At 42.1% G+C, this 14834-nt stretch overlaps 1 protein-coding gene across 9 annotated transcripts in view; it reads right to left on the reverse strand.

Moving 5' to 3' along the window:
* The window catches only part of KL (klotho), a 103408-nt gene that overhangs the window by 57666 nt on the left and 30908 nt on the right, over nt 1-14834 (reverse strand). For 8 of the 9 annotated variants that reach the window (XR_014256305.1, XR_014256306.1, XR_014256307.1 and 5 more), the window contains exons 2-4: nt 10373-10883; nt 9349-9617; nt 2547-3648 (exon numbers count right to left, since the gene is read on the reverse strand). Coding sequence is in view for 1 of the 9 variants with exons in the window: in XM_082435551.1 (XP_082291677.1) it covers nt 1680-2017; nt 2547-3648; nt 9349-9617; nt 10373-10883 (2220 nt within the window). In the remaining 8 variants the exon portion in view is untranslated. Of the gene's footprint in view, nt 1-698; nt 2018-2546; nt 3649-9348; nt 9618-10372; nt 10884-14834 lie in introns of those variants that run through there. The other variant, XM_082435551.1, reaches the window with a different exon arrangement.

The following is a 14834-nucleotide window of genomic DNA, read 5'->3' on the forward strand; positions in this document are numbered from 1 at the left end:
ATACATACACTATGTTAATAGTGGCTACCTCAAGGCGGTGAAATTACAGGTAATTTTTTTCTTTATATACTGTTTCTGTGTCTTTAAATTTTTTACAATGAGCATATATTACTATTATAATCAGAAAAATATATACATAAAATAAACTATTATTCTCTAGTTTGCGATTTTAACAATAAGTCCAATTTTTAAGAGTACCACCAAAAGCTTATCTTTCATGGAAAAAAATCATACCACCTCTAAAGATGATACATGATACAGTACAGTTTTTTTTTTTTTTTATTCACTAGAACCCTGTGTCAGCAAGATTAGTTATGCCAGACATGATATTGATTTATCTTGCCTGATATAATTTTGGCTTATCTGTAAAACAAACATTAGGATAATCCCCAACTCCAGTGCAACAGACTTCCCTGTCTGAAAATCAGCAAGACTTATTTAAGGGGCTTTGAAGGATAAGACCTAATTAGCCCTTTCTAAAAATCCATAGCATGTTTCTGTATAAAAGTTCGAAGCAAAACTCATTCAAAGCTAGCTCCACAGAAGTAGCAGCAAAAATATAAAATGGACCTCAGCAATTACAGAAACAAATCTTCCAGGGTTATTAGACCAAATGCTTTTGAACCTACTAAGAATTTTTAAAACTCAATTCAAAGAAATTTTGGCATATTCTAAAGAACAGAAAGTGGAGTCACTCCTCATAAAATAAGTTATTATTTCGTTCTTATCCTCTCAGAAAAGGTCACCTCATTCATTCCAAGGTCTGCTCTAAATAAAAGAGTTTATAATAAAATTAATCACAATGTTGCTCATAACAAGTACTTTTTCCTCCTTTCCGCCCCCTCCAACCACTGTAGTATAATGCATTTCACAGTCGGTTTATGCTTCTTTAAGGGCCTAATATTGCATAATTCATGCATATTTTTCTGCACACATTTAGTGAAAGTCCATGTGTGCAGGCCCTCGACAGGGACACAAAGCCCTCAAGGACCTGGGGTTTAGAGAGTGCCTCGAAATATAAAAAAATATATTTTATACTTACATAAAATATAGAGTGCTGTCATTTGTTCTGCTAAGCCTATCATTAACCAGATATGTAAATTAATATAACAGTATTTGATAGAAACACTGCTTTAAAAGGAACATTCCAGCCTAGGGCCCTTTGTCTTCTGTTCTATATTCTGCCATCTTCTTTTTCAAGGGAAACTTGGTTCAGCAGAGACCATTAGGCCTATCATGGCAGTTAAGATATGGTTACTTGGGACTTAACTTTTGATTCCAATACTTGCAATATGACTTCACGATAAACACTGCATATAGCAATGGACACAGACAAACAATATTCTTAATCTTGTCATTCAATTTCTGTAAAAATGTTACAGAATGGTTCCCATTTCTCATGCTTTTGTTATAGAATGTGCTGCAGAAATGATAGCCCCTGCCAGCATTTTTTTTAACACCCCCCTGCCAAAAAGAACAAATCCAGGCACTGTTCATATTATTCAGTATTTTACAATCACTTATGCTCATTTCAAAAGCTCTGTCAAATGCCACAAAAAGGTCTTCTAGAAGTCAGATATATGAAATCTACAGTTTCACAACACTGAGAAGTACAAATGGTTAACAGCTGCTGTGTGTGTACAATTATTTCAAATAAGTGAATAAGAAAAATATCAAGACTATTTGTAACTTCTTCTGCCTCTCTTAGAGTAGTAAAAAATAAGAGAAAGAGAAATAATAAAAGCAAAAAATAGAAAAGCTATGAAAGCCAGTAAAGACTTTCGGGTATGAAAAAAGCTGCACTCTGTACACAGGGTGAATTCTTCTGGACAAAATCTTCCCAGAGTTTTGGGACCTGGGAAGCCATTGTTGTCAATAATTTTCCTGTAATGTTTCATGGATGGTTTGGGCTCAAACTGATTTGCAGCATAACGATACAGGCCAAACTTCGGAGCTGTGCGATCATTAAATGAATAAGCAAAGTATCCACAAAGATTGATACCATCCAATATATAGGCTAGAAAAACAAAAGGACAGGAGAAAAGTTATGAAAATATTTTGCACACAACACTTTGCTTTTACACAGCCCTGGCGCATCAGCAAAAATGTCAATACCATTTAATAAAGCTTCAGATTTAATTAGATTTAATCAGAAAAGCCTTCTTTTATCCGAAGACAAAGAGGTACATTTAACATAGTAGGTTTTACATAATTAAGCCTACTATGATGCACTTGGGTTAAATCTTTAAGTACGTGAAGCAGTCAAGGCTGCTGTGAAGCCATCTGATATGGAGGACAAGATAGTCCAGGGTTTATTCCACCCAGAGTAGGTGCGAGGGATATTCCATCTTCCTCTTTTAGCCAAACTCCTTTATCTCTGGGGAAAATACTAGCTAGCACTTGGACTTTTTCAGTGTGTCAAGGAATAGATAGCACTTTCTCTGCAGGTGATAGTGTGTGTATATGTTTGAGAGTTTCTATCAGGTATCAGGCTCTCTCTCAGGTGACTTAACCCTCAAGAGACCGCTGTTTCGGGGACTCCTTACCTTTCAGAGCTTCGTTTACATAATTCTTCATGTAATACACCCTCAGATTGTCTTCGGCTGCGTGCGGATCATCGTCGATGCCGTTGGAGATTATATACATGGGGAGGTCTCCGTACTTGGACTTCAGCCAGTTCAGTACCTTGCGTAACCCCCAGGGCACCACGGCCACCTGACTTGGGGAGTTGAGCCAGGTGATGTCGGTCATTTCTTGCACTGCCAGGTAATCATTATATTTTACTGGATCTTCCTTTTCCCAGTCTACAAGGATGGTGGTGTAATGGCTTAAAGCCAAAAAGTCAAAGGAACCCCGGATTAGCTTTTTTTCCTCGTCAGTGAAATAAGGCAGGAGGAAATTGTTTCTCTGGTTCAGCCAGGCCCTCATCACGCGTGGATAATCCCCGGAGCCGAAAATGGGCTCGGCCAGCCAGCCAATGTCAAATTGCAAAACTCGCTCGGCCACTTCTTGGTCTTTTGGGGAGAGAGGGCAGGCTGGTTCTATCCAATCCGCCTGCAGGGCGATGGATATTTTACCCTTCTGAGAGCGCCTAAACTTCTCATCGTACACGCGCCAGGCCAACGCGTGGGCCTTCAGGAGGTGGTGCCCCGCGCTATACGTCATGTTCCGCGTGGACGGCTCGTTCATCGTGATCCAGAACTTGACGTGGTGGCCGAGGTCTCGAAAGCACAGGCTGGCGTACTCCGCAAAAGCCAGGGCGGTGTGAGGGTTCTCCCAGGCGCCGTGCCGGGCCAGGGGTGGCGGCAGCCCCTGGTGCGGGGCGGCGGGGCGCCACAGGGCCACCACCGGGGTGATGTTGGCACGCACGAGCTCGCTGGCCACGCAGCGATAGTAGCGCAGGACCGTGCGGTTGACCTGGGACTGGTTCCCCAGCGGCAGGATCAGCGCCCAGTCCAGGGAGAAGTGGAAATGCGACACATGCATTTCCTGGAGTAAGGCGATCTGGGGCCGGATGGCGGCGAAGTCAACGCAATAGGATTTCCTCTTCTTGGTCACAACCCCGTCCACCTTAATAAGCCTTTTACTGTGGTGGACATCCCACAGGTAAACGCTGGGGTCGGTAAACTGAGACAGAGTGGTGTCCACCTGGCAGGAGGAGAGTAACCGTTAGCCTCACCTGGACGGTCCTGGAAAGTCATTCAATGCAGTTCTTTTGGCAAAACCAGCCAGCAAAATAGGTAAAAACAGAAACCTTCCTAGCTGAATTTTTAAACTATTTTTTCATAAATAGGAAGTTCTTGGAGAAGAAAATATTCCCCTTTGATGGGTGCACATTTGTTTTACCCATAGTTCTCTGTAACTCTGGAACTGTTACTTTAATGTTAAAAAAAAAATCTGAATTTTTGGGGTCACGTCAGATGACAAACAATAATCCTCACACACCTCTGGTCTGCGTTAAGCAAGTAGAGTATTTTGGACGTTTTTCTTTTAGTGTAAGAAATCACTGATGATACGAGACTTTCAAATTAAAAAAAAAAACTAGACAAAAAAATAATAAAGCTTAAAACCTGAGAGTCAGAAAATGAAATGATATTTAAGATTAAATTGTGCTTCTTAAAATCACATTCTAAATGGAGGTTTGCTCTAGGTGAAGGACATGGAAAATAAGCATAACGGTTGCCTTTTATTGGCATTAGTGTCCATAACAGAATTTAGCAAACTCATTCTGACTGATGGTAGAAAGTGATAGAGAATGTGGAAAACAATTCTGTCATCCACCCATAATGAGATATTTTAACATAACTTTTTAAAAATTTCTAAATTATTTTTCTGTGACGATCATGACAATAATGGTTCTCAATCTCTGATTTACAAGCCTTCAAAATGAAAACATGTATTTAGGAAAGTGGACAAATTGCAAAATCAAAATCACAAAATCCTTCCTCCACGTGCCAACCATGGCAGGAATGGAAACTGACAGTTCATCCCAAGGACCCGCCACCAAAGCCAGTTTTCTCCTCAGAAATAATCCTGTTAGAATTGGTTCCTCGGTTTGACCCTCTATATAAAAGCTGGGGTCAAACTCCGGTTTTGAATCTCTAGCAGAGGTTTCCTTGCATTTTTCAGACCTGTTGCAAATGAGCTTCTGTTTCTCTAGAGGGGTCAGTGCTGTGCTTATAAAGGAAAGTAATAAAATACAGCCGTGTCAGAGGGAAATTGCTTTTTCTGGAGAATTGTCCCTTGTAGATCACCCACACATGCATTTCCTCTAATGCTGTGGGAATGCTGTCAGAAGTATTTTTCCACTGTGATGCACCCACAAATCATGTTTCCTCAGCTTTGCAAGAGAAAATATTTGCATACTCTTTGGAAGTGAAAGTGTTCATAGCTTGAAGGAATTATTTGGATTATTTTTACAGAGCTCTGAGTTGACAAAATTCATAACTTTTCTACCATAATTGTTCCAGAACAACAGCTTTTATTCAGTCCATCTGAAAACAAACATGAGAGACTAGGGTATAATTTCTATTTATACTCTATTTCTTAAAAATACAGGACATTTATAAATGGGTGTTCAGGCAAAATTCTATATAATCTCCACTGATGTATTGACTTATTTCTTAATAAAAAAAAAGAAATAATAAAGCTGAACCTTTCAGAAGGTTATAATGTATGTATTCAGTATATTATGGAAGAAATGTTCCCCTAACAGTGGCCAATGTTAAAAAAGCTCTACGTCCCCAGTACATAGCAGGTTTTGTATTTATGAGCTATGAGCATTAGTGGTTATGGGAAAACAAACCTCTTGGCTGGGAAATTAGGCCCAAGGACAATGACAATCTATGTGAACAAGCCTAAGATCAGACTTCAGACAGGTGGTGTTAATGAGATGTTATTTTTAAAGCTTTTCAGGTGAAATGCATGCCTCATTCATACTGGGAGTTTGAAATACTAGCCAGGAGTGAAAAGATAAATTTCAATGGTTTGAAATTCACTTATATGTAGAGAATGTACTTGAGGACATGGGGAGGGGGAAGGGTAAGCTGGGACGAAGTGAGAGAGTGGCATGGACATATATACACTACCAAATGTAAAACAGATAGCTAGTGGGAAGCAGCCACATAGCACAGGGAGATGAGCTCGTGCTTTGTGACCACCTAGAGGGGTGGGATAGGGAGGGTGGGAGGGAGACGCAAGAGGGAGGAGATATGGGGATATGTGTATATGTATAGCTGATTCACTTCGTTATAAAGCAGAAACTAACACACCATTGTAAAGAAATTATACTCCAATAAAGATGTTTAAAAAAAAAAAAAAAAGTATTGCCAGCTAAAGACACCATGATGGGTCTTGCTGTTTTTCTCACCAGCCTGTGTATTTGAACGGAGGTAGGCACCTAAGTGTATTTGTCTCACTATTCCCTGGTCTGAGCATAGTGGTAGGTACTTAATAAATATCGATTGAACGACAAAAAAAATAAAGTAAAATAAAATTTTAAAAAAATTCACTTTTAATGCATTAAAAGTATGAGACCTGCTTGTAAATTAAAACTTATCCATACACTCATCAGAACTGCCCTAACAAAAAACTTGTTTTTACTTTGTCAGTTAGGAAGTTAGCTTGGGAAGAGAGCCGCCACAGTAGTACAATGCTCCAGGTGAAAAGCAGAAAGAATAAAAGAGCAGTTGCAGCCTTTTCCCACTAGAGAGCTTCTAGAGGAGCTGCGGTCTGCAGAGGGTCTGTGTCTGGCTGGTTCAGCAGGGAGCGGGCCAGGCGGCTCGGCTAGGTGAAGGTAGCAGGGGCCCTGAGCTGTGCAGCCTGAGGGCAAAGCTCCAGGGCTGATGAGTGGCTGGCATTAGATCAAAGTCTAAACAACTGCCTCTAGGGAGCAGAAAAAGGAATTCTCTCCCTATCTCCCTTCCTCTTCGTTGCCTGCCGTACTTGTCGCCTCTGATCAGAGTTCTCTCTGGAAGAAGTAACATGTACTCTTAAAACGTTCTCACCACTGACCAGTTCCCAAGGCAGACACAGTCCCTGGATGGGAACAAAGCAGGAGTGAAAGGGCTCCCCACAAATGTCCCCACTGCTCCCTGAGTTCATACCATCTGCACAGAAACACTGGCGGAGCCTTCTCTTCTCAAAAGACAAAGCTGGGAATTACCCGCCCTGGCTGGGCTGCTGTCAGAGATGGGACAGAGCACGAGCCCTCAGTGACTAGGGTCCCAGGGCCCAGCAAGAAGCAGGGCTCAGAAGAAGGTCAAGAGGTAGAGAAAGGACGAGGGACCAACCAGGATGCACTAGGGAGTGGCCTTCCCCCTTTCCTTCCCTCCTCCTTCCCTCCTCCATCACTAGCACCACTTCTGCCGCTTCAGATCCTACTTGAACCCCCACTGTGGATCCCACTGCAGGAGAAATTAGGATGGGGAGGTTCCAAATAGCAGTGGGCTGAGGGAGAAGGGGAGATGGAGGAGGGAGGAAAACCCGGAGCCAGGAAGACAAGCTACTGGGCTCAGATATCCTTGCAAACACAGCGTTCCTTGGATGCCTTTTTTTTTTTTAACATCTTTATTGGAGTATAACTGCTTTCCAATGGTGTGTTAGTTTCTGCTATATCACAAAGTGAATCAGCTATACATACACATATATCCCCATATCCCTTCCCTCTTGCGTCTCCCTCCCACCCTCCCTATCCCACCCCTCTAGGTGGTCACAAAGCACCAAGCTGATTTCCCTGTGCTATGTGGCTGCTTCCCACTAGCTAGCTATTTTACATTTGGTAGTGTACATATGTCCATGCCACTCTCTCACTTCGTCCCAGCTTACTCTTCCCCCTCCCTGTGTCCTCATTGGATGCCTTTTAAATGTAAGGAAGGGACTGAAGTCGAGACTGTCCCTAAAACTAACTGGAGGTCTGAATAAGATGTAAGAATAATACAACTCAGCAAAAAAAGTATTAAGGATGGTGTTGATTTAAAAAAATTTTTTCTTAATTATTTATTTATTTGGTTGCACGGTGGCAGGTGGGCTCCTTAGTTGCGGCTCGCCGGCTCCACAGTTGTGGCAGGCAAACTCTTAGTTGTGGCATGCATGTGGGATCTAGTTCCCTGACCAGGGATGGAACCTGGGCCCCCTGCATTGGGAGCATGGAGTCTTAACCACTGCACCACCATGTGTTGATTTATTCCCCCATATATCAAAGATTTCAATTTGATATTTACCAAAACAATAGCAACCCGTTTCAACTAGAAGGCCTTCCCTCAGATCCAAGCATTCTTCCAAATACCTCTTTCGAACTGAAAGGTAACAGAATATGCTGCCCCAAAATATGACTGTAGGTGTTCAGGGCATGCCACCCCAAAAATGCCCCGTCAGTATATAGATAATTTTGAGCTGCAGGTACTTGAAAAATAGCAAATGCAAGGGAAAGGCTTTCTCTGAACTCCTCTTATCTGCCTTGAGACAGATCCTCCAAAAGGAACTCAAAAGGATTGTCATAAATCCCTTTGTGGGAGTTTCACCAAGCAGGGAAGATTTATCACAGGAGAGGATATTCAAAGCCAACATCACATGCAGGCAAACTTTGTCACAAACTATCATAGCACCCATCTATTCTTTTAAGGGCCCATTCATCTTTCCTAAAAATCATGTACTTTCTCCCTTTTCCTATTAAGATGGTATTTAAGCCTGAGCTCTAAGCCACCTTGGGGAGTTACTCATCTTCCTCAGAGCATCTCCCATGTACACACGAGGTAAACATACTAATAAACTTCTGCTTGTTCTTCTAATGTTAATCTATCTCTTATTACAGGGGTCTCAGTTAAGAACTCAGAAGGGTAGAGGGAAAGTTATTTTTCCTCCCCAGCAGAACCAGTGAATTGGCTAGAAGCACCCAACATGCTAAACCCTTTGCTTGTCTGTGGATACTAAACTTTGTCTCCGTCTTGGTCTCTATTTTCACACACGGACTCTGTTCAGCAACACCTCCACTCCCTCCCCACCCTGCTCACTTACCACCATGCTCTGTTCACACTGTCAAACTATTTGCGACCCATCATTTTTCTTCAGTAGACTCCTTTGAAAGTAGGGGTCGTATCTTACTCATCTTAGTGTGTACTCCCCTCAACCGAGCCCCCTCCCCCCAGCAATTAACACAGGGCTTTGTACACACTAAGCATCCAATAAGTGCTCACTAAAGTATTCAAACTCTAGAAAACAGATTCTTTTAAAGTTGGAAAAATTAAAAATAATATTGAGGGCTAACTACATAGCAGATGCTCAATAAATCTTGGTTGACCATTTTGAAGAACTTCCTTACCACTGCAATTCAAAAACTGTTGCTCGAAATGGCATTCCGATCAGTGAATCACTGAGCAAGGGTTTTTCTTTCTGGAGGTATTTCCACAAGCTTGGGGTTTCCACAGTTATGGCTCAGTAGGGCTCTGCCTAATGCTCCTGCTTCAATCTCAGCAGCTCCACCGAGATCTCAGATAATGTGGAGTTCTGTTTTATATCTTGTTTATGGAAGAACTCAACAACTACTTTAAAAGGGGTTGAAAACCATGGTATTAAAAGAGAGTGTTTTATCTTTCACTATCCTATCAGATCTTAAAGATGGATATATTTTTAATCTGTTCCCCTTGGAGCTGATTTAAAGTGAAAGATGAAGCTAGAAAGATTTTTGGAGAGAAGAGTGCAGCGTTCCAAATGGTGCCTTTAATGTGCTCACTAAGGAACCATGTTTGGCCTGAGGAATGGACAATGTGCCATGACAACCTAATAAGGAAGTACTACTTACTAGTGATAGGGCTTGGTGAGACTGCGGATTGGTTTTGTCAGCTGACTTACTTGAATGTAGTTGTCAACAATTCCCCAAGCAAAGTCACAGGGAAATGTCCCTTCTAGGGGTTGATTTTCAGGTAAAGGAGGGAAGCCATTTTTCTCTATCAGCTTCTGGTAGAACAAGGCTGAAGACTTCGGCAACAACTTCTTATCCTGGCTTAGAAAGTCGACGTAGAAGAGTCCACGTCTGATGCTGTAGCCTCTGTGCCACTCGAAGCCATCCATGAGGGACCACGCTGTGTACCCGATGACATCCACCCCGTCCAGCCTGATGGCTGCAAAGGAAAGAGGACAAGAGCAACGTGACCCTGTGATGGGCACTCGTCTCATGATTCAAGAGCATCTGAGGGTTTTACTACTTCAGTAAGTATAATGCTTATTGTTTGGTAAACTGATGACCCTTCTCACTGATGAAAGTCTCTAAGAGAACCTAGATAACTCTACAAATATTAGTAAATGTCTTCACAAATAGGCTTATCTCCAGTATGTTTTTATCTGAATTTCCCTTATTTCTAGTGGGTGCTCTTTGGGCCAAGATATCTTGTTCTACTTTCTATCCTAAGCACCTATCTTTGTGCCTGATGCAGTAATGAATTAAGTCTTCAAAGGCATGGACTACTTACTCTTTTCTTCAGAAAATATTGATATTCCTTTTTTTTTTTTTTTAATACAAAGTGTTTTATTCAGTACAAGCAATCTGAACCGAAAAATGTGTACAGGGATCTAGATATCTTGGGATTTACTTAATCTTTAATATAATCTAAAAAATCTAGAATACTAACTCTGAAAGTCTAGTAATTTTAAACATTATAACCCAGTTTCTCATTTACGAAACGAGTTTAAAAAATTAATTCAGGTTCCTCAAGGTCCCAAATGAGAAAGGTGTTACATAAATGCATTCCTACTATTGCCAAAATGAATTTCTACATTCTGATTAAAAACTATAAATTCACAGTTTATTAAGATCATCTTAAAGATTGTTTTTCCAGTGGATTCTGGAAGGAAATTAGGATTTTATCCACAATCCTACCTTTTAAGGTTTCCATTATGAATTTTTTGAGGTAATACATGTATTTGGCATCATCTCTCTTGGTGGTCCCTGAAACAAACCAGCCATTTTCCACAATAAATATTTGAGGGTGGTTATACTCAAGGTCAATCCAGGAAAGGAGTTGCCTCAGGCTGGGAGATTCCAACTGACGGAACTTCATCTGAGGGTCCAACAGTTGAAAACTCAAGGTTGGTCCAAAGGAAAGAGCAAAAAAGTCGGCTGTTCCCTTGATGAACTTTTTCTCAGATTCAGTAAAATCAGGCAGAAGAGATGAAAGGTTATTCTTCATGCTCTCAGGATAGTCCCCATCAATAAATATGGGTTTGGCAAACCAGCCTAGGACAAAGTCAAGAGATTTCTGACATTCTTTGATGCTATGTTCAGTCATTCTTCGAGGACTGATCCAGTGGGAGCTCAGGGCAATGGACACCTGGCCTCCCTGAGTGGGGCGGAAAGAAGTATTGTAGAGATGCCAGATTTTGGCATGAGCCTATAAAGAGAAAAACCACGGTGAATTTATCTCTGATTGTGAGCAGAAATACAACATGTATTTGAATCCCCATTTCTAGTTATATCTGTTTCTCATCAAGTCTAACCTAATGACTAACCCCACAATGTAAAAGTCACCTGGAACCAATAAATAATTCCAGAGGTAAGTCAGCCCACAGTGAGCTGCAACCATAACTGGAATCATTTCCACTGTTTTTCAGCAGCCAGTGGAAAAATGTGAATTTCTTGTGTTGAATATGTACTTATTATTCATACTTTGAAAAGTTAATGAAATAAGAATTTGTTATAATATCTTACTACTTAAATGACTTTGAATTATGTACTTTTTAATTAATAACCTTCGTGAAAAGAGCCAATCCCGCATCTGTGATTACACCAGGAATTTCTAAATAGGATTATATTTTTTTATCCTAAGAGACCGGGAGTTTTCAAGTTGACTTAAATTGTTGGAGTCAATTTAATATTTTGTATTCATGTCTCATAACAAAAATTCTAACACATGTTCTCACAATCTTTGTTCTTCTCTAAGAAGAATCAGCGCAATAAAGAACCAACTCCGATATCTAATCTTGGCCCACCATCCAGTACTCTGGGACACGGCTGGCTTCCTGCCGACCCCCGCAGGGTACAAGATACAAGTCAAGAGCAAAAACACCTAAATGCAGCTCTGAAGAGATCAGATGTCCACAGTGAGTCAGCAGCTCAGCTGGGGGTTTCCTACAGCAATGAAATGGGCTTTGCTTCCATTAAATCAACTTCAGACTCCCATAAAATCTTGCTGACTTCTGATATCTTATTTTCATTTGTCTCCTCTCTATTTACAAAGAATAGTGGTTTTTTTTCTTCCCTTACTTGAATTAGGTTTTTCTTTACTTTTGAATTCCTGATTTACTCCCCGTTTTTCTCCAAATGCAAAAGCTGTTTATCAGCCTTTTGCTCTCCTAATACATTCTCTTGGAAAATTCCATTCTAATTCTCTGTTTGACTCACATTCTCCCAATGATCGTGCCAGTTTTCATTCCACTCCCTGGGCCTGAAGAAGCTCTTGCACTCCTATGCCAAACATCCTCTTCCTTGTTCCTTAATATTCTGCTCTTGGTTCATTTCAGTGCAGGTGTCCAAGAATGGCCTCATCACCATTCTTACGAGTTCAGCCAAATATTTCAATGGAATCAAATAGTGCATGTCTTTCATTTTTAGTTTCTTAGTAAACATCTACTATGTTTCATTTCACGGAATGTGTTTTTTTCATGACCTAAAGCAGCTATCTACATGCTAGGAAGGAAATGGAGAATAAAATATTGATCATAAGAATAGTGGCCTTTGCCCATGTGATTCAAGAAACTGGGGCTTGATTGTGCTATGCTGCTGGATTTGTGATGTGCCCCACCCTTCTCTATCTTCCTCACCTTCACCACCCTATCTCTCCCTTCCCCATGGACAAGCAATCTCACCAGTTAACAGTTAAACAGAAAAGAAAAGGGGAAATCCAGGCTGTAGTACTCATGAGGTTAGACTAGAGGACTTTCCTAATTTGGCTGATTTGAAGCCTGCGGATAGTCATGACCTAACCCTAACAGACATACCTCTACAGGACAAGCACTAAGATGGGGGAGTCAGGAGGCCAGGGAGAAGTGGGAGCAACCAAGAACTTCCTGATATGGGTCAGTTTTGCAGGCAGCTGAAGTCAGAGCCATACAGTAGAACTGTCTACAATCACAGGCCACTCTTCTAACCTTGAGTACTTTGACATGGCTCAGAGGAGGTCTGGCAAGGAAACGAATGACCTTGGCTATAGGGAAGTGCACACGTGGTGTTTGATATCAGATAAAATTCCTGCTCCATCACTTTTTTGTGTGTGCCTTTGACCACATAACTTAACCAGGGCAGGTAAAACTAACTTTCCTGTCTCTCACAGGGCTGTAATGAGGATTAAATGAGACACTTTACACAAAACACCTAACAGAGTTTCTACATGGTAGGGTCTCCATGAATGCTTATTCCTTCTCTCCCTGAAGGCTCAACAGAACAAAAAGAAAAACACAGCAGGTAAAGGAAACGCCACCTGCTAAGGAATTCAGCCGTAGCATCGATGTGATATAGTGATACGACCTGGAGTTTGGATTAGAAGAATCTCAAGTTTGGATTCCAAATCCTCTGTTACCAGTGTGAGCCTCAGGTACTTCTTTGAACAAATGGGAATAGCATCTATTCTCCTTCAGGGACATTGCAAGGATTAAATATGATATAAGTGAAAGTGTTTTTCAAGTGGTCAATTATTTTAGAGAAGTACAGTATAAATTTGTAGCACTGGAAAGTGTGATGATTAGTTTTATGTGTCGACTGACTGGACTGAGGGACCCCCCACATGGCTGGTAAAGCATTTGTCAAGAGTTTAACTAAGCTACTTCATGGTGTTCTGCCTCGGCATCCATTTTGTTTAACTATGTGTCCTACAGGGAACTTAAACTGACACTAGACCCTCATGCAAGCGCATGCCCTGCCTAGATAGCAGCCCACAATCACAAACAAATGTAAGTTCCTGAGATGACTTCCCCAATAGCTCCTGTGATCAACAGGTCTCCCCTGCCTCCCAGAATCTATATGCCTTATGCACCCCTTACATAAGACCCCTGTGGGGCTTACCAAAACCCCTCTTTTGGCTTGAATTGACCAATCCGGCCCAGGAACCCCAAAGCACTCACACATGGACCCTATTAAAGGCATGAGTCTGGGGTTCTGTCTCTCTCCCTCTCTCTGTGCTCTCCCTTAACCACCCCATGTGGTCCCTTAAGGCACGCTACGTACTTCCTCCAGGACCTGTGAGTGACAGATTTCTCTCCTTCAATTTCTCTTTTTTAATTTTTTTAATTTTAATTTTAATTTTTGGCTGCATTGGGTCTTCGTTGCTGCGCACAGGCTTTTCTCTAGCTGCAGCGAGTTGGGGCTACTCTTCGTTGTGGCACACGGGCTTCTCATTGCGGTGGCTTCTCTTGTTGCAGAGCATGGGCTGTACATGTGCGGGCTTCAGTAGTTGTGGCACGTGGGCTCAGCAGCTGTGGCTCGCGGGCTCTAAAGCGCAGGCTCAGTAGTTGTGGTGCAGGGGCTTAGTTGCTCCGTGGCTTGTGGGATCTTCCCAGCCAGGGATCGAACCCATGTCCCCTGCAATGGCAGGTGGATTCTTAACCACTGCGTCACCAGGGAAGTCCCCTTAATTTCTCTTTGATCAATTATTAAACCAAGGCTCACCTCGGGCACACTGTGCTCCACTTAACAAACGCTAAGGGTTTTTCTGGAAGAGATTAGTGTTTGAATTAGTCAACTGAGTAAAAAAGATTGCTCTCTCCAATACGGCGGTGGGCATCATCCAATCCAATGAGGGCCTAAAGGGAAGGAAGCGTGAACTTGCTCTCTGACCGAGCTGGGACATCCATCTTCTCCTGCCTTTGGATGTTGGCACTCCTGGTTCTCAGACCTTTGGACTCAGACCAGGACTTTCACCATTGCCTCCCCTGGTCCGCGGGCCTTCAGGTTTGTACTTGAACTACGCCACTGGGTTTCCTGAACCTCCAGCTTGCACACAACAGATTGTGGGACTTCTCAGTCTCCATAACCGCATGAGCCAATCCCTCCTAGTAAATCTCTTTCCGTATAACTCTGTATATCCTGTCGGTTCTGTTTCTCTGGAGGACTTTGACGCACATGGAAAGCATCTTAGATATCATCTGGCTTAACCACACACCCCACTTCAAAACGCCTCACTGGATCTGCTGTTTGACTGCTCTCCATGGAAGTCTAATTGGTGGTCATCCCATGTGTGGCATCTTCTCCAGGAAGTTCCCTGCCCCACTCCCACCCCGACCTGCCACACTGAGCCCTTATATCACTTACTTCTCTGACATCACTTACTGCAGGTGATGACGCCTCCCTC

Source organism: Balaenoptera physalus, assembly GCF_965194825.1.
Source record: "Balaenoptera physalus genome assembly, chromosome: 18".
NCBI lineage: Eukaryota > Metazoa > Chordata > Mammalia > Artiodactyla > Balaenopteridae > Balaenoptera > Balaenoptera physalus.